Genomic DNA, 21,669 nt, shown 5'->3' on the forward strand with positions numbered 1-21,669 from the left:
ATGGGTCCCGGGGTGTGGGCGGTGGGTCCAGGGTGAGGCCGGGGGTGAAGCGCCGCCCTGACCCGCTGCTTTGTTTGCAGTGGCCCTGGGGCTGTGCTGGAGGGGGAACTGCGGCTGGTGAGTCGGCACCAGATCGAGGATGACACCGGCAGCAAGGTGAGCGGGTCTGGCATTGGCCCGCGGGGCTCCAGAACAGTGTGAAGGGTGTTGGGGGTTCACACTGTGCTGGGGTTACAGTGGGGGAGCCCGGGGGTGTGTGAGGTGGGAGGGTGGGACTGTGCTGGGTGTTGGGGGTTAACACTGTGCTGGGGTTACAGTGGGGGAGCCCGGGGGTGTGGGAGGGTGGGACTGTGCTGGGTGCGGGGTGTTGGGGGTTCACACCGTGCTGGGGTTACAGTGGGGGAGCCCGGGGGTGTGGGGGTGTGGGAGGGTGGGACTGTGCTGGGTGCGGGGTGTTGGGGGTTCACACTGTGCTGGGGTTACAGTGGGGGAGCCCGGGGGTGTGTGAGGTGGGAGGGTGGGACTGTGCTGGGTGTTGGGGGTTCACACTGTGCTGGGGTTACAGTGGGGGAGCCCGGGGGTGTGGGAGGGTGGGACTGTGCTGTGTGGGGGGTGTTGGGGGTTCACACTGTGCTGGGGTTACAGTGGGGGAGCCTGGGGGTGTGTGAGGTGGGAGGGTGGGACTGTGCTGGGTGTTGGGGGTTCACACTGTGCTGGGGTTACAGTGGGGGAGCCCGGGGGTGTGTGAGGTGGGAGGGTGGGACTGTGCTGGGTGTGGGGTGTTGGGGGTTCACACTGTGCTGGGGTTACAGTGGGGGAGCCCGGGGGTGTGGGAGGGTGGGACTGTGCTGGGTGCGGGGTGTTGGGGGTTAACACTGTGCTGGGGTTACAGTGGGGGAGCCCGGGGGTGTGTGAGGTGGGAGGGTGGGACTGTGCTGGGTGTTGGGGGTTAACACTGTGCTGGGGTTACAGTGGGGGAGCCCGGGGGTGTGGGAGGGTGGGACTGTGCTGGGTGCGGGGTGTTGGGGGTTCACACTGTGCTGGGGTTACAGTGGGGGAGCCCGGGGGTGTGTGAGGTGGGAGGGTGGGACTGTGCTGGGTGTTGGGGGTTAACACTGTGCTGGGGTTACAGTGGGGGAGCCCGGGGGTGTGGGAGGGTGGGACTGTGCTGGGTGTGGGGTGTTGGGGGTTCACACTGTGCTGGGGTTACAGTGGGGGAGCCTGGGGGTGTGTGAGGTGGGAGGGTGGGACTGTGCTGGGTGTTGGGGTTCACACTGTGCTGGGGTTACAGTGGGGGAGCCCGGGGGTGTGTGCGGTGGGAGGGTGGGACTGTGCTGGGTGTGGGGTGTTGGGGGTTCACACTGTGCTGGGGTTACAGTGGGGGAGCCCGGGGGTGTGGGAGGGTGGGACTGTGCTGGGTGCGGGGTGTTGGGGGTTAACACTGTGCTGGGGTTACAGTGGGGGAGCCCGGGGGTGTGTGAGGTGGGAGGGTGGGACTGTGCTGGGTGCGGGGTGTTGGGGGTTCACACTGTGCTGGGGTTACAGTGGGGGAGCCCGGGGGTGTGTGAGGTGGGAGGGTGGGACTGTGCTGGGTATTGGGGGTTAACACTGTGCTGGGGTTACAGTGGGGGAGCCCGGGGGTGTGGGAGGGTGGGACTGTGCTGGGTGTTGGGGGTTCACACTGTGCTGGGGTTACAGTGGGGGAGCCCGGGGGTGTGTGAGGTGGGAGGGTGGGACTGTGCTGGGTGCGGGGTGTTGGGGGTTCACACTGTGCTGGGGTTACAGTGGGGGAGCCCGGGGGTGTGTGAGGGTGGGACTGTGCTGGGTGCGGGGTGTTGGGGGTTCACACTGTGCTGGGGTTACAGTGGGGGAGCCTGGGGGTGTGGGAGGGTGGGACTGTGCTGGGTGCGGGGTGTTGGGGGTTCACACTGTGCTGGGGTTACAGTGGGGGAGCCCGGGGGTGTGGGAGGGTGGGACTGTGCTGGGTGCGGGGTGTTGGGGGTTCACACTGTGCTGGGGTTACAGTGGGGGAGCCCGGGGGTGTGTGAGGTGGGAGGGTGGGACTGTGCTGGGTGTTGGGGGTTAACACTGTGCTGGGGTTACAGTGGGGGAGCCCGGGGGTGTGTGAGGGTGGGACTGTGCTGGGTGCGGGGTGTTGGGGGTTCACACTGTGCTGGGGTTACAGTGGGGGAGCCCGGGGGTGTGTGAGGGTGGGACTGTGCTGGGTGCGGGGTGTTGGGGGTTAACACTGTGCTGGGGTTACAGTGGGGGAGCCCAGGGGTGTGGGAGGGTGGGACTGTGCTGGGTGCGGGGTGTTGGGGGTTCACACTGTGCTGGGGTTACAGTGGGGGAGCCCGGGGGTGTGTGAGGTGGGAGGGTGGGACTGTGCTGGGTGTTGGGGGTTCACACTGTGCTGGGGTTACAGTGGGGGAGCCCGGGGGTGTGGGAGGGTGGGACTGTGCTGGGTGTGGGGTGTTGGGGGTTCACACTGTGCTGGGGTTACTGGGGGGGCGCCGGGGGGTGTGTGAGGTGGGAGGGTGGGACTGTGCTGGGTGTTGGGGGTTCACACTGTGCTGGGGTTACAGTGGGGGAGCCCGGGGGTGTGTGAGGTGGGAGGGTGGGGACTGTGCTGGGTGTGGGGTGTTGGGGGTTCACACTGTGCTGGGGTTACAGTGGGGGAGCCCGGGGGTGTGGGCGGGTGGGACTGTGCTGGGTGCGGGGTGTTGGGGGTTAACACTGTGCTGGGGTTACTGGGGGGGAGCCCGGGGGTGTGTGAGGTGGGAGGGTGGGACTGTGCTGGGTGCGGGGTGTTGGGGGTTCACACTGTGCTGGGGTTACAGTGGGGGAGCCCGGGGGTGTGTGAGGTGGGAGGGTGGGACTGTGCTGGGTGTTGGGGGTTAACACTGTGCTGGGGTTACAGTGGGGGAGCCCGGGGGTGTGGGTGGGTGGGACTGTGCTGGGTGCGGGGTGTTGGGGGTTCACACTGTGCTGGGGTTACAGTGGGGGAGCCCGGGGGTGTGTGAGGTGGGAGGGTGGGACTGTGCTGGGTGTTGGGGGTTAACACTGTGCTGGGGTTACAGTGGGGGAGCCCGGGGGTGTGGGAGGGTGGGACTGTGCTGGGTGTGGGGTGTTGGGGGTTCACACTGTGCTGGGGTTACAGTGGGGGAGCCTGGGGGTGTGTGAGGTGGGAGGGTGGGACTGTGCTGGGTGTTGGGGGTTCACACTGTGCTGGGGTTACAGTGGGGGAGCCGGGGGGGGTGTGAGGTGGGAGGGTGGGACTGTGCTGGGTGTGGGGTGTTGGGGGTTCACACTGTGCTGGGGTTACAGTGGGGGAGCCCGGGGGTGTGGGAGGGTGGGACTGTGCTGGGTGCGGGGTGTTGGGGGTTAACACTGTGCTGGGGTTACAGTGGGGGAGCCCGGGGGTGTGTGAGGTGGGAGGGGGGGACTGTGCTGGGTGGGGGGTGTTGGGGGTTCACACTGTGCTGGGGTTACAGTGGGGGAGCCCGGGGGTGTGTGAGGTGGGAGGGTGGGACTGTGCTGGGTGTTGGGGGTTAACACTGTGCTGGGGTTACAGTGGGGGAGCCCGGGGGTGTGGGAGGGTGGGACTGTGCTGGGTGTTGGGGGTTCACACTGTGCTGGGGTTACAGTGGGGGAGCCCGGGGGTGTGTGAGGTGGGAGGGTGGGACTGTGCTGGGTGCGGGGTGTTGGGGGTTCACACTGTGCTGGGGTTACAGTGGGGGAGCCCGGGGGTGTGTGAGGGTGGGACTGTGCTGGGTGCGGGGTGTTGGGGGTTCACACTGTGCTGGGGTTACAGTGGGGGAGCCTGGGGGTGTGGGGGGGGGGGGACTGTGCTGGGTGCGGGGTGTTGGGGGTTCACACTGTGCTGGGGTTACAGTGGGGGAGCCCGGGGGTGTGTGAGGGTGGGACTGTGCTGGGTGCGGGGTGTTGGGGGTTCACACTGTGCTGGGGTTACAGTGGGGGAGCCCGGGGGTGTGGGAGGGTGGGACTGTGCTGGGTGCGGGGTGTTGGGGGTTCACACTGTGCTGGGGTTACAGTGGGGGAGCCCGGGGGTGTGTGAGGGTGGGACTGTGCTGGGTGCGGGGTGTTGGGGGTTCACACTGTGCTGGGGTTACAGTGGGGGAGCCCGGGGGTGTGGGAGGGTGGGACTGTGCTGGGTGGGGGGTGTTGGGGGTTCACACTGTGCTGGGGTTACAGTGGGGGAGCCCGGGGGGGTGGGAGGGTGGGACTGTGCTGGGTGCGGGGTGTTGGGGGTTCACACTGTGCTGGGGTTACAGTGGGGGAGCCCGGGGGTGTGTGAGGGTGGGACTGTGCTGGGTGCGGGGTGTTGGGGGTTCACACTGTGCTGGGGTTACAGTGGGGGAGCCCGGGGGTGTGTGAGGTGGGAGGGTGGGACTGTGCTGGGTGTTGGGGGTTCACACTGTGCTGGGGTTACAGTGGGGAGCCCGGGGGTGTGGGAGGGTGGGACTGTGCTGGGTGTTGGGGGTTCACACTGTGCTGGGGTTACAGTGGGGGAGCCCGTGGGTGTGTGAGGGTGGGACTGTGCTGGGTGCGGGGTGTTGGGGGTTCACACTGTGCTGGGGTTACAGTGGGGGAGCCCGGGGGTGTGTGAGGTGGGAGGGTGGGACTGTGCTGGGTGCGGGGTGTTGGGGGTTAACACTGTGCTGGGGTTACAGTGGGGGAGCCCGGGGGTGTGTGAGGGTGGGACTGTGCTGGGTGCGGGGTGTTGGGGGTTCACACTGTGCTGGGGTTACAGTGGGGGAGCCCGGGGGTGTGGGAGGGTGGGACTGTGCTGGGTGCGGGGTGTTGGGGGTTAACACTGTGCTGGGGTTACAGTGGGGGAGCCCAGGGGTGTGGGAGGGTGGGACTGTGCTGGGTGTGGGGTGTTGGGGGTTCACACTGTGCTGGGGTTACAGTGGGGGAGCCCGGGGGTGTGTGAGGGTGGGACTGTGCTGGGTGCGGGGTGTTGGGGGTTCACACTGTGCTGGGGTTACAGTGGGGGAGCCCGGGGGTGTGGGAGGGTGGGACTGTGCTGGGTGCGGGGTGTTGGGGGTTCACACTGTGCTGGGGTTACAGTGGGGGAGCCCGGGGGTGTGTGAGTGGGTGGGACTGTGCTGGGTGTGGGGTGTTGGGGTTCACACTGTGCTGGGGTTACAGTGGGGGAGCCCGGGGGTGTGGGAGGGTGGGACTGTGCTGGGTGCGGGGTGTTGGGGGTTCACACTGTGCTGGGGTTACAGTGGGGGAGCCCGGGGGTGTGTGAGGGTGGGACTGTGCTGGGTGCGGGGTGTTGGGGGTTCACACTGTGCTGGGGTTACAGTGGGGGAGCCCGGGGGTGTGTGAGGTGGGAGGGTGGGACTGTGCTGGGTGTGGGGTGTTGGGGGTTCACACTGTGCTGGGGTTACAGTGGGGGAGCCCGGGGGTGTGGGAGGGTGGGACTGTGCTGGGTGCGGGGTGTTGGGGGTTAACACTGTGCTGGGTTTACAGTGGGGGAGCCCGGGGTGTGTGAGGTGGGAGGGTGGGACTGTGCTGGGTGCGGGGTGTTGGGGGGTTCACACTGTGCTGGGGTTACAGTGGGGGAGCCCGGGGGTGTGTGAGGTGGGAGGGTGGGACTGTGCTGGGTGTTGGGGGTTAACACTGTGCTGGGGTTACTGTGGGGGAGCCCGGGGGTGTGGGAGGGTGGGACTGTGCTGGTGCGGGGTGTTGGGGGTTCAACACTGTGCTGGGGTTACAGTGGGGGAGCCCGGGGGTGTGTGAGGTGGAGGGTGGGACTGTGGCTGGGTGTTGGGGGGTTAACACTGTGCTGGGGTTACAGTGGGGGAGCCCGGGGGTGTGGGAGGGTGGGACTGTGCTGGGTTTGGGGTGTTGGGGGTTCACACTGTGCTGGGGTTACAGTGGGGGAGCCTGGGGGTGTGTGAGGTGGGAGGGTGGGACTGTGCTGGGTGTTGGGGTTCACACTGTGCTGGGGTTACAGTGGGGGAGCCCGGGGGTGTGTGAGGTGGGAGGGTGGGACTGTGCTGGGGGTGGGGTGTTGGGGGTTCACACTGTGCTGGGGTTACAGTGGGGGAGCCCGGGGGTGTGGGAGGGGTGGGACTGTGCTGGTGCGGGGTGTTGGGGGTTAACACTGTGCTGGGGTTACAGTGGGGGAGCCCGGGGGTGTGTGAGGTGGGAGGGTGGGACTGTGCTGGGTGCGGGGTGTTGGGGGTTCACACTGTGCTGGGGTTACAGTGGGGGAGCCCGGGGGTGGTGTGAGGTGGGGGGGTGGGACTGTGCTGGGTGTTGGGGGTTAACACTGTGCTGGGGTTACAGTGGGGGAGCCCGGGGGTGTGGGAGGGTGGGGACTGTGCTGGGTGTTGGGGGTTCACACTGTGCTGGGGTTACAGTGGGGGAGCCCGGGGGTGTGTGAGGTGGGAGGGGTGGGACTGTGCTGGGTGCGGGGTGTTGGGGGTTCACACTGTGCTGGGGTTACAGTGGGGGAGCCCGGGGGTGTGTGAGGGTGGGACTGTGCTGGGTGCGGGGTGTTGGGGGTTCACACTGTGCTGGGGTTACAGTGGGGGAGCCGGGGGGTGTGGGAGGGTGGGACTGTGCTGGGTGCGGGGTGTTGGGGGTTCACACTGTGCTGGGGTTACAGTGGGGGAGCTCGGGGGTGTGTGAGGGTGGGACTGTGCTGGGTGCGGGGTGTTGGGGGTTCACACTGTGCTGGGGTTACAGTGGGGGAGCCCGGGGGTGTGGGAGGGTGGGACTGTGCTGGGTGCGGGGTGTTGGGGGTTCACACTGTGCTGGGGTTACAGTGGGGGAGCTCGGGGTGTGTGAGGGTGGGACTGTGCTGGGTGCGGGGTGTTGGGGGTTCACACTGTGCTGGGGTTACAGTGGGGGAGCCCGGGGTGTGGGAGGGTGGGACTGTGCTGGGTGCGGGGTGTTGGGGTTCACACTGTGCTGGGGTTACAGTGGGGGAGCCCGGGGGTGTGGGAGGGTGGGACTGTGCTGGGTGCGGGGTGTTGGGGTTCACACTGTGCTGGGGTTACAGTGGGGGAGCCCGGGGGTGTGGGAGGGTGGGACTGTGCTGGGTGCGGGGTGGTTGGGGGTTCACACTGTGCTGGGGTTACAGTGGGGGAGCCCGGGGGTGTGTGAGGGTGGGAGGGGTGGGACTGTGCTGGTGTTGGGGGTTAACACTGGTGCTGGGTTACAGTGGGGGGCGCCGGGGGGTGTGGGAGGGTGGGACTGTGCTGGGTGTTGGGGGTTCACACTGTGCTGGGGTTACAGTGGGGGAGCCCGGGGGTGTGTGAGGGTGGGACTGTGCTGGGTGCGGGTGTGTTGGGGGTTCACACTGTGCTGGGGTTACAGTGGGGCAGCCCGGGGGTGTGTGAGGTGGGATGGTGGTACTGTGCTGGGTGCGGGGTGTTGTGGTGGTTAACACTGTGCTGGGGTTACAGTGGGGAGCCCGGGGGTGTGTTGAGGGTGGGGACTGTGCTGGGTGCGGGGTGTTTGGGGGTTCACCCTGTGCTGGGGTTACAGTGGGTGGAGCCCGGGGGGTGTGGGGGGGTGGGACTGTGCTGGGTGCGGGGTGTTGGGGGTTAACACTGTGCTGGGTTACAGTGGGGAGCCCAGGGGTGTGGGAGGGTGGGACTGTGCTGGTGTGTGGGGTGTTGGGGGTTCACACTGTGCTGGGGGTTACAGTGGGGGAGCCCGGGGGTGGTGTGAGGGGTGGGACTGTGCTGGGTGCGGGGTTGTTGGGGGTTTCACACTGTGCTGGGGTTACAGTGGGGGAGCCCGGGGGTGTGGGAGGGTGGGACTGTGCTGGGTGCGGGGTGTTGGGGGTCACACTGTGCTGGGGTTACAGTGGGGGAGCCCGGGGGGTGTGTGAGGGTGGGACTGTGCTGGGTTGGGGTGTTGGGGGTTCACACTGTGATTGGGTTACAGTGGGGGAGCCCGGGGGTAGTGGGAGGGGTGGGACTGTGCTGGGTGCGGGGTGTTGGGGGTTCACACTGTGCTGGGGTTAACAGTGGGGGAGCCCGGGGGTGGTGTGAGGGTGGGACTGTGCTGGGTGCGGGGTGTTGGGGGGTTCACACTGTGCTGGGGTTACAGTGGGGGAGCCCGGGGGTGTGGGAGGGTGGGACTGTGCTGGGTGCGGGGTGTTGGGGTTCACACTGTGCTGGGGTTACAGTGGGGGAGCCCGGGGGTGTGTGAGGTGGGAGGGTGGGACTGTGCTGGGTGTTGGGGTTCACACTGTGCTGGGGTTACAGTGGGGGAGCCCGGGGGTGTGTGAGGGTGGGACTGTGCTGGGTGCGGGGTGTTGGGGGTTCACACTGTGCTGGGGTTACAGTGGGGGAGCCCGGGGGTGTGGGAGGGTGGACTGTGCTGGGTGCGGGGTGTTGGGGGTTCACACTGTGCTGGGGTTACAGTGGGGGAGCCCGGGGGTGTGTGAGGTGGGAGGGTGGGACTGTGCTGGGTGCGGGTGTTGGGGGTTCACACTGTGCTGGGGTTACAGTGGGGGAGCCCGGGGGTGTGTGAGGGTGGGACTGTGCTGGGTGCGGGGTGTTGGGGGTTCACACTGTGCTGGGGTTACAGTGGGGGAGCCCGGGGGTGTGTGAGGGTGGGACTGTGCTGGGTGCGGGGTGTTGGGGGTTCACACTGTGCTGGGTTACAGTGGGGGAGCCCGGGGGTGTGTGAGGGGTGGGACTGTGCTGGGTGCGGGGTGTTGGGGGTTCACACATGTGCTGGGGGTTACAGTGTGGGAGCCCGGGGGTGTGTGAGGGTGGGACTGTGCTGGGTTGCGGGGTGTTTGGGGTTTCACACTGTGCTGGGGTTACAGTGGGGGAGCCCGGGGGTGTGTGAGGGTGGACTGGCTGTGCTGGGTGCGGGGTGTTGGGGGGTTCACACTGTGCTGGGGTTACAGTGGGGAGCCCGGGGGTGTGTGAGGGTGGGACTGTGCTGGGTGCGGGGTGTTGGGGGTTCACACTGTGCTGGGGTTACAGTGGGGGAGCCCGGGGGTGTGTGAGGGTGGGACTGTGCTGGGTGCGGGGTGTTGGGGGTTCACACTGTGCGGGGGTTACAGTGGGGGAGCCGCTGGGGTGTTGTGAGGGTGGGACTTGTGCTGGGTGCGGGTGTTGGGGGTTCACCCCGTGCTGGGGTTACAGTGGGGGAGCCCGGGGGTGTGTGAGGGTGGGACTGTGCTGGGTGCGGGGTGTTGGGGGTTCACACTGTGCTGGGGTTACAGTGGGGGAGCCCGGGGGTGTGTGAGGGTGGGACTGTGCTGGGTGCGGGGTGTTGGGGGTTCACACTGTGCTGGGGTTACAGTGGGGGAGCCCGGGGGTGTGTGAGGGTGGGACTGTGCTGGGTGCGGGGTGTTGGGGGTTCACACTGTGCTGGGGTTACAGTGGGGGAGCCACACTGTGCTGGGGTTACAGTGGGGGAGCCCGGGGGTGTGTGAGGGTGGGACTGTGCTGGGTGCGGGGTGTTGGGGGTTCACACCGTGCTGGGGTTACAGTGGGGGAGCCCGGGGGTGTGTGAGGGTGGGACTGTGCTGGGTGCGGGGTGTTGGGGTTCACACTGTGCTGGGGTTACAGTGGGGGAGCCCGGGGTGTGTGAGGGTGGGACTGTGCTGGGTGCGGGGTGTTGGGGGTTCACACTGTGCTGGGGTTACAGTGGGGAGCCCGGGGGTGGTGAGGGTGGGACTGTGCTGGGTGCGGGGTGTTGGGGGTTCACACTGTGCTGGGGTTACAGTGGGGGAGCCCGGGGGTGTGTGAGGGTGGGACTGTGCTGGGTGCGGGGTGTTGGGGTTCACACTGTGCTGGGGTTACAGTGGGGAGCCCGGGGGTGTGTGAGGGTGGGACTGTGCTGGGTGCGGGGTGTTGGGGGTTCACACCGTGCTGGGGTTACAGTGGGGGAGCCCGGGGGTGTGGGAGGGTGGGACTGTGCTGGGTGCGGGGTGTTGGGGTTCACACTGTGCTGGGGTTACAGTGGGGGAGCCCGGGGGGGTGGGAGGGTGGGACTGTGCTGGGTGCGGGGTGTTGGGGGTTCACACTGTGCTGGGGTTACAGTGGGGGAGCCCGGGGGTGTGTGAGGGTGGGACTGTGCTGGGTGCGGGGTGTTGGGGTTCACACTGTGCTGGGGTTACAGTGGGGGAGCCCGGGGTTGTGAGGTGGGAGGGTGGGACTGTGCTGGGTGTTGGGGGTTAACACTGTGCTGGGGTTACAGTGGGGGCCCGGGGTGTGGGAGGGTGGGACTGTGCTGGGTGTTGGGGGTTCACACTGTGCTGGGGTTACAGTGGGGGAGCCCGGGGGTGTGTGAGGGTGGGACTGTGCTGGGTGCGGGGTGTTGGGGGTTCACACTGTGCTGGGGTTACAGTGGGGCAGCCCGGGGGTGTGGGTGGGAGGGTGGGACTGTGCTGGGTGGGGGGTGTTGGGGGTTAACACTGTGCTGGGGTTACAGTGGGGGAGCCCGGGGGTGTGTGAGGGTGGGACTGTGCTGGGTGCGGGGTGTTGGGGGTTCACACTGTGCTGGGGTTACAGTGGGGGAGCCCGGGGTGTGGGAGGGTGGGACTGTGCTGGGTGCGGGGTGTTGGGGGTTAACACTGTGCTGGGGTTACAGTGGGGGAGCCCGGGGTGTGGGAGGGTGGGACTGTGCTGGGTGTGGGGTGTTGGGGGTTCACACTGTGCTGGGGTTACAGTGGGGGAGCCCGGGGGTGTGTGAGGGTGGGACTGTGCTGGGTGCGGGGTGTTGGGGTTCACACTGTGCTGGGGTTACAGTGGGGAGCCCGGGGGTGTGGGAGGGTGGGACTGTGCTGGGTGCGGGGTGTTGGGGGTTCACACTGTGCTGGGGTTACAGTGGGGGAGCCCGGGGGTGTGTGAGGGTGGGACTGTGCTGGTGTGGGTGTTGGGGTTCACACTGTGCTGGGTTACAGTGGGGGAGCCCGGGGGTGTGGGAGGGTGGGACTGTGCTGGGTGCGGGGTGTTGGGGTTCACACTGTGCTGGGGTTACAGTGGGGGAGCCCGGGTGTGTGAGGGTGGGACTGTGCTGGGTGCGGGGTGTTGGGGGTTCACACTGTGCTGGGGTTACAGTGGGGGAGCCCGGGGTGTGGGAGGGTGGGACTGTGCGGGGTGCGGGGTGTTGGGGGTTCACACTGTGCTGGGGTTACAGTGGGGGAGCCCGGGGGTGTGTGAGGTGGGAGGGTGGGACTGTGCTGGGTGTTGGGGGTTCACACTGTGCTGGGTTACAGTGGGGGAGCCCGGGGTGTGTGAGGGTGGGACTGTGCTGGGTGCGGGGTGTTGGGGGTTCACACTGTGCTGGGGTTACAGTGGGGGAGCCCGGGGGTGTGGGAGGGTGGGACTGTGCTGGGTGCGGGGTGTTGGGGGTTCACACTGTGCTGGGGTTACAGTGGGGGAGCCCGGGGTGTGTGAGGTGGGAGGGTGGGACTGTGCTGGGTGCGGGGTGTTGGGGGTTCACACTGTGCTGGGGTTACAGTGGGGGAGCCCGGGGGTGTGTGAGGGTGGGACTGTGCTGGGTGCGGGGTGTTGGGGGTTCACACTGTGCTGGGGTTACAGTGGGGGAGCCCGGGGGTGTGTGAGGGTGGGACTGTGCTGGGTGCGGGGTGTTGGGGGTTCACACCGTGCTGGGGTTACAGTGGGGGAGCCCGGGGGTGTGTGAGGGTGGGACTGTGCTGGGTGCGGGGTGTTGGGGGTTCACACTGTGATGGGGTTACAGTGGGGGAGCCCGGGGGTGTGTGAGGGTGGGACTGTGCTGGGTGCGGGGTGTTGGGGGTTCACACTGTGCTGGGGTTACAGTGGGGAGCCCGGGGTGTGGGAGGGTGGGACTGTGCTGGGTGCGGGGTGTTGGGGGTTCACACTGTGCTGGGGTTACAGTGGGGGAGCCCGGGGGTGTGTGAGGGTGGGACTGTGCTGGGTGCGGGGTGTTGGGGGTTCACACTGTGCTGGGGTTACAGTGGGGGAGCCCGGGGGTGTGTGAGGGTGGGACTGTGCTGGGTGCGGGGTGTTGGGGGTTCACACCGTGCTGGGGTTACAGTGGGGGAGCCCGGGGGTGTGTGAGGGTGGACTGTGCTGGGTGCGGGGTGTTGGGGGTTCACACCGTGCTGGGGTTACAGTGGGGGAGCCCGGGGGTGTGTGAGGGTGGGACTGTGCTGGGTGCGGGGTGTTGGGGGTTCACACTGTGCTGGGGTTACAGTGGGGGAGCCCGGGGTGTGGAGGGTGGGACTGTGCTGGGTGCGGGGTGTTGGGGGTTCACACTGTGCTGGGGTTACAGTGGGGGAGCCCGGGGGTGTGGAGGGTGGGACTGTGCTGGGTGCGGGGTGTTGGGGGTTCACACTGTGCTGGGGTTACAGTGGGGGAGCCCGGGGGTGTGTAGGGTGGGACTGTGCTGGGTGCGGGGTTTGGGGGTTCACACTGTGCTGGGGTTACAGTGGGGGAGCCCGGGGGTGTGTGAGGGTGGGACTGTGCTGGGTGCGGGGTGTTGGGGTTCACACCGTGCTGGGGTTACAGTGGGGGAGCCCGGGGGTGTGTGAGGGTGGGACTGTGCTGGGTGCGGGGTGTTGGGGGTTCACACTGTGCTGGGGTTACAGTGGGGGAGCCCGGGGGTGTGTGAGGGTGGGACTGTGCTGGGTGCGGGGTGTTGGGGGTTCACACTGTGCTGGGGTTACAGTGGGGGAGCCCGGGGGTGTGGAGGGTGGGACTGTGCTGGGTGCGGGGTGTTGGGGGTTCACACTGTGCTGGGGTTACAGTGGGGGAGCCCGGGGGTGTGGGAGGGTGGGACTGTGCTGGGTGTGGGGTGTTGGGGGTTCACACTGTGCTGGGGTTACAGTGGGGGAGCCCGGGGGTGTGGGAGGGTGGGACTGTGCTGGGTGCGGGGTGTTGGGGGTTCACACTGTGCTGGGGTTACAGTGGGGGAGCCCGGGGGTGTGTGAGGTGGGGACTGTGCTGGGTGCGGGGTGTTGGGGGTTCACACTGTGCTGGGGTTACAGTGGGGGAGCCCGGGGTGTGTGAGGGTGGGACTGTGCTGGGTGCGGGGTGTTGGGGGTTCACACTGTGCTGGGGTTACAGTGGGGGAGCCCGGGGGTGTGGGAGGGTGGGACTGTGCTGGGTGCGGGTGTTGGGGGTTCACACTGTGCTGGGGTTACAGTGGGGGAGCCCGGGGTGTGTGAGGGTGGGACTGTGCTGGGTGCGGGTGTTGGGGGTTCACACTGTGCTGGGGTTACAGTGGGGGAGCCCGGGGGTGTGTGAGGGTGGGACTGTGCTGGGTGCGGGGTGTTGGGGGTTCACACCGTGCTGGGGTTACAGTGGGGGAGCCCGGGGGTGTGTGAGGGTGGGACTGTGCTGGGTGCGGGGTGTTGGGGGTTCACACGTGCTGGGGTTACAGTGGGGGAGCCCGGGGTGTGTGAGGGTGGGACTGTGCTGGGTGCGGGGTGTTGGGGGTTCACACTGTGCTGGGGTTACAGTGGGGGAGCCCGGGGGTGTGGGAGGGTGGGACTGTGCTGGGTGTGGGGTGTTGGGGGTTCACACTGTGCTGGGGTTACAGTGGGGGAGCCCGGGGGTGTGGGAGGGTGGGACTGTGCTGGGTGCGGGGTGTTGGGGGTTCACACTGTGCTGGGGTTACAGTGGGGCTCGGGGTGTGTGAGGGTGGGACTGTGCTGGGTGCGGGGTTTTGGGGGTTCACACTGTGCTGGGGTTACAGTGGGGGAGCCCGGGGGTGTGTGAGGGTGGGACTGTGCTGGGTGCGGGGTGTTGGGGGTTCACACCGTGCTGGGGTTACAGTGGGGGAGCCCGGGGTGTGTGAGGGTGGGACTGTGCTGGGTGCGGGGTGTTGGGGGTTCACACTGTGCTGGGGTTACAGTGGGGAGCCCGGGGGTGTGTGAGGGTGGGACTGTGCTGGGTGCGGGGTGTTGGGGGTTCACACTGTGCTGGGGTTACAGTGGGGGCGCCCGGGGGTGTGTGAGGGTGGGACTGTGCTGGGTGCGGGGTGTTGGGGGTTCACACTGTGCTGGGGTTACAGTGGGGGAGCCCGGGGGTGTGGAGGGTGGGACTGTGCTGGGTGCGGGGTGTTGGGGGTTCACACTGTGCTGGGGTTACAGTGGGGGAGCCCGGGGGTGTGTGAGGGTGGGACTGTGCTGGGTGCGGGGTGTTGGGGGTTCACACTGTGCTGGGGTTACAGTGGGGGAGCCCGGGGGTGTGGGAGGGTGGGACTGTGCTGGGTGCGGGGTGTTGGGGGTTCACACTGTGCTGGGGTTACAGTGGGGAGCCCGGGGTGTGAGGGTGGGACTGTGCTGGGTGCGGGGTGTTGGGGGTTCACACTGTGCTGGGGTTACAGTGGGGGAGCCCGGGGGTGTGAGGGGGGGACTGTGCTGGGTGCGGGGTGTTGGGGGTTCACACTGTGCTGGGGTTACAGTGGGGGAGCCCGGGGGTGTGTGAGGGTGGGACTGTGCTGGGTGCGGGGTGTTGGGGGTTCACACTGTGCTGGGGTTACAGTGGGGGAGCCCGGGGGTGTGTGAGGGTGGGACTGTGCTGGGTGCGGGGTGTTGGGGGTTCACACTGTGCTGGGGTTACAGTGGGGGAGCCCGGGGTGTGTGAGGGTGGGACTGTGCTGGTGCGGGTGTCACACTGTGCTGGACAGTGGGGGAGCCCGGGGTGTGGGAGGGTGGACTGTGCTGTGCGGAGGAGGGTTTCGGTGGAACGCTGCAGTGGGGTCTGGTTAAGATTAGGGAGCCGAGTTGTGTTGGAGTCTGGTGCAGTACCGAGGGAGTGCAGCGCTGACAGACCCATCATCTTTCTGACGGCATGTGGCCAGAAAGATTCCTTTGCAGCCAGAATCTTGGACAATATTTAGTTCTCATGGTCACTGAAATTCAGTGGCATCAAATGAGTGGCAATAGGATGGATCTCTGGATCAGTCTGCTGAGGAGCCAAGTGGAGAACAGGTCCCTTTCGATCTACGTCTGTGGAACCAGACAATGTTAATGAATGAATGAAGACTCAAGGAAAGGGAGACCACACTGTTAGATAATTTTACACTGATTGAAAGTGATGTAGTGTAATCTGAAACAGGTATTTTCAATCCAAAAAAGAAAACTATGAAGGTATGAGGGAAAGTTGGCGCCGTGTAATGAGACCAATGAAAACAAACTGCTGATGCTGGAAATCTGAAACAAAAACAGGAAATTCTGGAAACATTGAGGTCAGGCAGATCTGTGGAAAGAAAAGCAGTTAATGCTTCACGTGGAAGGCCCTTTGTCAGATCTGGGACAGAGAGAAAATGCTTTGTTTAAATCCGAACAGTTTGTACTTCCACTGACAGCGATGTGATAATGATCAGGTAATCATATTTAATCATGTTGATCTGAGAAATAAATATTGGCCTTGGAACACAAAACTCCCCTGCACTTTTTCAGTAAGAGTCAGGGCAGGACCTCTGATAGTCAGGTACCGCTCGATTCTGGGAATGGTGTGTGACGAAACCACTGATCCAGACGTCTTCTTGCGATGGAGTCAATTGTTTATTTATAAGATAAGATATCTTTATTAGTCACATGTACATCGAAACACACAGTGAAATGCATCTTTGTGTAGAGTGTTCTGGGGGCAGCCCGCAAGTGTTGCCACGCTTCCAGTGCCAACATAGCATGCCCACAACTTCCTAACCCATATGTCTTTGGAATGTGGAAGGAAACCAGAGCACCCGGAGGAAACCCACACAGATACATGGGGAGAACATACAAACTCCTTACAGACAGCAGCCGGAATTGAACCCAGGTCGCTGGCGCTGTAATAGTGTTATGTGACGTTTTGGATCAACCGAGCTCCTGTAAACTTAAGTTTGAGGCGGCAGTGTCCATCAGCAGTGTAGGTTTCAGCCAATGGCCATAGTGTCTAATTTATTTTTGGATTCTTTTTGTAAGGAGGAATGGTTTTGGTTAGTGATATGATGACAGATAAAATTACAACTTGGTTGGGCGCCTGTGAAAGGTAAATATTAACAGGTCGAGTTTACTCGAGTTATAATCCTTCCCATCTCATGCATGGTCTGTGGAGTGATTCCAGTGTTCCACACAAGGTGCCTGGTGGGCGGTGTAATTCCGGTGTTTCTGTCACGGTCCATGATCTGCAGTGTGATTCCGGAGCTGGAATCCAGTGCTTGTTACTGGCCATTTTTTTCCCAGAATTATTCTTTCATTTGTAACTTCTGCAGGAAATGCAATGGGAGCATTATTTTTGTTTACTGTACCTAGCAATTCAATATATCCACCTACAATATGTCAACGTTACTGATGGTTCATCCTTAAACATTGCAATCATTGCTCAGTCATCAGTGTACAGTGGCAACAGGAACCTAGACTTCCCACAGAGCGTTTTCAGTGTTGCACTGAGCTTCAGTGTTTCCCTCGACACTTGCTTCTGCACCTTGGGATGTGCCAGTCAGCGGCATTCACTTGTGGACATCTCCTTATGCTGGAAGAACAACAAGTTTCAGGCAGCTTTCACCACGTTGATCATTGGTATTGGTATATTATTGTCACTTGTACCGAGGTACAGTGGAAAAACTTGTCTTGCATACCTATCATACAGGTCAATTCATTACACAGTGCAGTTACATAGAGTTAGTACAGAGTGCATTGAGGTAGTACAGGTGAAAACAATAACAGTACAGAGTAAAGTGTCACAGCTACAGAGAGAGTGCAGTGCAATAAGGTGCAAGGTCACAACAAGGTAGATTGTGAGGTCAGAGTCCATCTCATTGTATAAGGGAACCATTCAATAGTCCTATCACAGTGGGATAGAAGCTGTCCTTAAGCCTGGTGGTGCATGACCTCAGGCTCCTGTATCTTCTACCTGATGGAAGAGAAGAGAGAATGACCCAGCAGCAGTTGGTGCTTGTCTGTCTCTGGGAACAGCCAGTCGCTCACAGATTGTGTTATGCAGATGGTCAGGATTAGACGAGGACCACTGCATCCCTTTCTACGCCATCATGGCAAACGTACAGTCTACAAGGAGGTGGATGTTTGTCTCATCTGCTCCGCAGCCACCTTGGCAGTTTGTGGTGATCAAGCTGCAGGCGGGGCCTGAGTATGCGAAGGTTCTACCTGTCCCCGGTGTTGTGGACGATATGCCTGGCCTCGTTGCTGCAGAACATGCCATTCAGTTGGACCTTGCTAAACCACCTGACTCTCGTTTGGCCAGTTTTGTGCATTCTACTGGGAGCCAGAGCCATTGTAAAGTTCTTCAGGGTGTCTTGTGGGACATTCACCCATGTTAATCCCATTGTAGATACATTTAACTTCACTGAAGGAGCTCTTAATGTTTGGGTAAAACTACTTTTATTTTTGGGAGACTAAAAAGTGGGTTATAAGATCAAATATAATTTCTGTATTTACATAATTTTAAAATTTTATATTAATATGTAAGTAACCAAATATGTGTTACATTTCCATCTTTAATCTTTTTTAATATTTTTCAGTACCGTTACTTCATTCTGTATATTAAACCAACAAAAATCCACAAAAGAAAGTTTGATTCTCATGGGGTGGAGATTGAACCAAACTTCAGTGATACTAAGAAAGTCAACACGGGATACTTGATGTCTTCCTTCAGTGAGTACACAGAGTTGGGTTATAGATGAGCCCCTCCCTCTAATAGGGACAGACTGGAGGGCGAATAATCTTCTGATACTTTGAATATCAGGTTCCTTGGTGCTTTGGAGGAGGTTCGGAGTGACCTTCACCTCACTTACTCCCATCATTATTCCCATGTCATCCCAGCCCTACTATATTTCCGTATTTGCTTCCAACATCGAGCCTATGTATCCTCACAGAGCCTTCCCATTCCCTGTAATCTATTTCCCCACATTCTCATCAATTCCCTGCTGATTCTACCACTTGGGATAGTTTTTAGCAGCCAATTAATCCACTGCATGCTTTTGGGATGTGCGAACAAACCAGGACTCCTGGAGGAAGCCTACAGTTACAGACAGAATGTGCAAACTCACACAGAAAGCACTGGGGTCAGGACTGAACCCAGGCTAGTGGAGCTGTGAGACAGCACACTACTGGCTACATAACTAAGGACTGCATTCCACCCTCCCAGTTTTTTCCATTCCTATCCCTTTTCTGCATTCCTTGCTGTAACAAAAATATTTCAATATTTGTTCCTCGTCTTTCCTGATTCAGCAACAAGGTGTTCGCAAACAAAGAAGGCACTGTGCATGTGTTAAAGGTTATCGAGATACTACTTTATTAGGGTGATATGAAAACTACTCATTAACCAGTTCAATGAACTACTGAAGGATAGAATACAAAGAATACTTATCAACCACTCAGTGAACTGATCTGCACAATGACGGAGGGAACCCCAAGTGTCCAACAGCAGCTTCTGCTCTTTCTTTCTCCCTTTCTCTGTAAGTCTGCCCCTTAGGACTGATCTCAACTCCAGCCTAAAGCGAGATTCTCTCCTGCACAAAGAAGTAGCCCCATTTTATGCCTTAAGAACCACTGCCCTAGTACTTTTCCATTCAGTCACGGTACCAGGCTACTCCTTTCACAGAAGAGCATGGTTTTTCATCATTATCTACTCTCAGGGCTGTGGATTGGTACTCCTTTGCTTTCCCAAAACATTCCCAATATTGCAAGCTGAGACAATTTTGACTTAAAACGACCATTTTGTGTTACACACTTTTGCACATACTAAGGAGGAATCAAATACGACTCCTGGCAAATTTAACTCTTTCCTTACACTTGCTACTTCTCCAGTGATTGGATTCCCTGTGTACTGGGTGTTCAATACCCCAGCCTTCGTATCACACTACACAATTCTGACACCTTCAACATGATCCCACCGCCAGTTACATCTCTATACTAGAGTGGAAAATGCTGGACTCTGCAGGTCAGGCAGCATCTTGTGGAGACTTTAATCCAGCTGATTTTAAAATCAAATTTCTAGCAGGCCTTCTGAAATCCAGCCACACTGACCCTAACCATGACCTTTCACCACCCTCTCAGCTGGCCCCATCACCACATGACATTCCCCACCCTGTCGCAGGCCTTTCCATTTCTCTGCTCCGCATCCTCCACTCTCCCCACTGTCCTTGCAACTTAGAATTGGCTTATCTTTTAATTGTTGGCAGTTTTGATGTAATTGACCTGAAATGTTAATTCTGTTCTCTCTCTCTACATAATCCATGAACATTTATATTTTTTCTGTTTTTCTTTCATGAGACAGTGGGTGTTGGAGGGGTTGAAACGAAGGAAGTGAGGAGTGGACACACCAATGAACAGTCAGTTCCACTGAGACTTTAGTGGGGTTTTGAGGGCATGTGATGAGGGGTAGGGATGACATTAGCAGTGATGAGGGATTGGTTAAAGCACAGAAAACTGAACGGTAATATTGCAATACCACAGGGATGAGATCGAGGCTTTTGGCTTTTCACAATTTATATTATTGACTGATGAAATGACAATATGACACATCTAAATGTGTTGATAGGGAAATGAGCTGTGAGGATGCAGAGTCTGTGAAGGGATCTGGACAGGTTAAGTGAGTGGGCAAGAGGTTGGCAGATATATTTCATTTGATCTTTAGTGGGAAGAAAGGAAAGTGAGATTTTTAAATGATGAGGAACCAATGTCTGTTGGTCTACAGAGGGACTGGTTCATGAGATGCAGGAAATGAACTGGCAGCTGTTAGGAAGCTGAATGTATGAATTCCATGACAGGAGGTTGGATTTCAGGGGTAAGGAAGTCCTGGTGAATATTTTTGCACCAATTATGGGAAATGATCATCACTGACAAGCCCGCACTTGTCCAGTAGGTTTGGTGAGCCTCACTGGGTACCTAAGAATAGACATATTTGTCTTGTAATCAATAGAGCATTGATATTCCAGAAGAGGAGATTGTCTTTGAGAAGAGATGAAGTCTGGCCTGTATTCATTTGAGGTTTAAAAGGGTAGAAGTGAAGGACTGATGGATGCTGAGCTGCTAATTCACCCACATGGAAAGTCTGAAAATAAGGGTGCAGTGTCAGATTGAGAACCCGGGGGCTTAAACTGAAATGAGGAACAATTTCTTCACTTGGGGCTGTAAATCTTTGGAATCCTTCCCCAGAGAGCTGTGAACGTTCAGTCATTGAATATATTAAAAATCTGAAATCGAGGGGGTGTGGGCATTGGAGGAAAAATTATGTAAGAACATGAGAAATAGGAGCAGGAGGAGGCCATCTCGCCCGTCGAGCCTGCTCTGCCATTCAGTAAAATCATGGCTGATCTGGCCGTGGACTCAGATCCACCTACCTGCCTTTTTCCCCATGACCATTAATTCCCCTACTGTGCAAAATCTATCAAACTGTGTCTTAAATATACTTAATGAGGTAGCCCTCTACTGTTTCCCTGGGTGGAGAATTCCACAGATTCACTACTCTTTGGGGAAAAGAAGTTTCTCCTCATCTCCGTCCTAAATCTATCCCCCGAATCTTGAGGCTATGTCACCTACCAGTGGAAACAACCTTCCTGCCTCTGTCTTATCTATCCCTTTCATAATTTTATATGTTGCTATAAGATCCACTCTCATTCTTCTGAATTCCAGCGAGTATAGTCCCAGGCGACTCAATCTCTCTTCATAGGCTAACCCCCTCATCTCCAGAATCAAACTGGTGAACCTCCTCTGCACCGCCTCCAAAGCCCGTATATCTTTCCTCAAGTAAGGAGGCCAGAATTGCACACAGTACTCCAGGTGCGGCCTCACCAGTACCCTGTACAGTTGCAGCACAACCTCCCTGCTCTTAAATTCAATCCCTCCAGCAATGAAGGCCAACATTCCATTTGCTGCCTTGATAACCTGTTGCACCTGCAAACCAACCTTTTGCGATTCATGCACAAGCACTCCCAAGTCCCTCTGCACAACAGCATGCTGCAATCTTTCACCATTTAAATAATCATCTGATCTTCTATTTTCCTTCTAAAGTGGATGACCTCACATTTACCAACACTGTACTCCATCTGCCAGACCCTTGCCCACTCACTTAACCTATCTATATCTCTCTTCAGACTCTCCTGCATCCTCTGCACAATTGCTTTTCCACTCAATTTAGTGTCATCAGCAAACTTAGATACGCTACACTCGGTCCCCTCCTCCAAATCATTAATGTATATCATGAACAGTTGCAGGCCCAGCACTGACCCCTGCGGCACTCAGTCTCCACTGATCGCCAACCAGAGAAACACCCATTTATCCCAACTCTGCCTTCTATTGGTTAACCAATCCTCTATCCATGCTGATACTTTACCCCCAACTCCATGCATCCTCATCTCATGGATAAGTCTTTTATGCGGCACCTTATCGAATGCCTTCTGGAAATCTAAGTATACAACATCCACCTGTTCCCCTCTGTCCACTGCGCTCATTATATCCTCAAAGAACTCCGGTAAGTTTGTCAAACAGGACCTGCCCTTCCTGAATCCATGCTGTGTCTGCCTGATAGAACCACTTCTATCCAGATGTCTCACTATTTCTTCCTTAATGATAGTTTCAAGCATTTTCCTGACTACAGACGTTAAGCTGACTGGCCTATAGTTACCTGCCTTTTGCCTACATCCTTTTTTAAACAGTGGTGTGACATTCACTGTCTTCCAATCTGCCGGGACCTGCCCACAGTCCAGAGAATTTTG

At 59.8% G+C, this 21,669-nt stretch overlaps 1 protein-coding gene across 3 annotated transcripts in view; it reads left to right on the top strand.

Annotated features, from left to right (window-relative positions):
- Positions 1–21,669, top strand: part of arpin (actin related protein 2/3 complex inhibitor) — a 52,250-nt gene that overhangs the window by 21,675 nt on the left and 8,906 nt on the right. For 2 of the 3 annotated variants that reach the window (XM_052040200.1, XM_052040201.1), the window contains exons 2-3: positions 81–156; positions 17,473–17,605. In XM_052040200.1, the coding sequence (XP_051896160.1) occupies positions 81–156; positions 17,473–17,605 (209 nt within the window). The remainder of the gene's footprint in view (positions 1–80; positions 157–17,472; positions 17,606–21,669) is intronic. The other variant, XM_052040202.1, reaches the window with a different exon arrangement.

This window comes from Pristis pectinata, chromosome 28, assembly GCF_009764475.1.
Source record: "Pristis pectinata isolate sPriPec2 chromosome 28, sPriPec2.1.pri, whole genome shotgun sequence".
NCBI lineage: Eukaryota > Metazoa > Chordata > Chondrichthyes > Rhinopristiformes > Pristidae > Pristis > Pristis pectinata.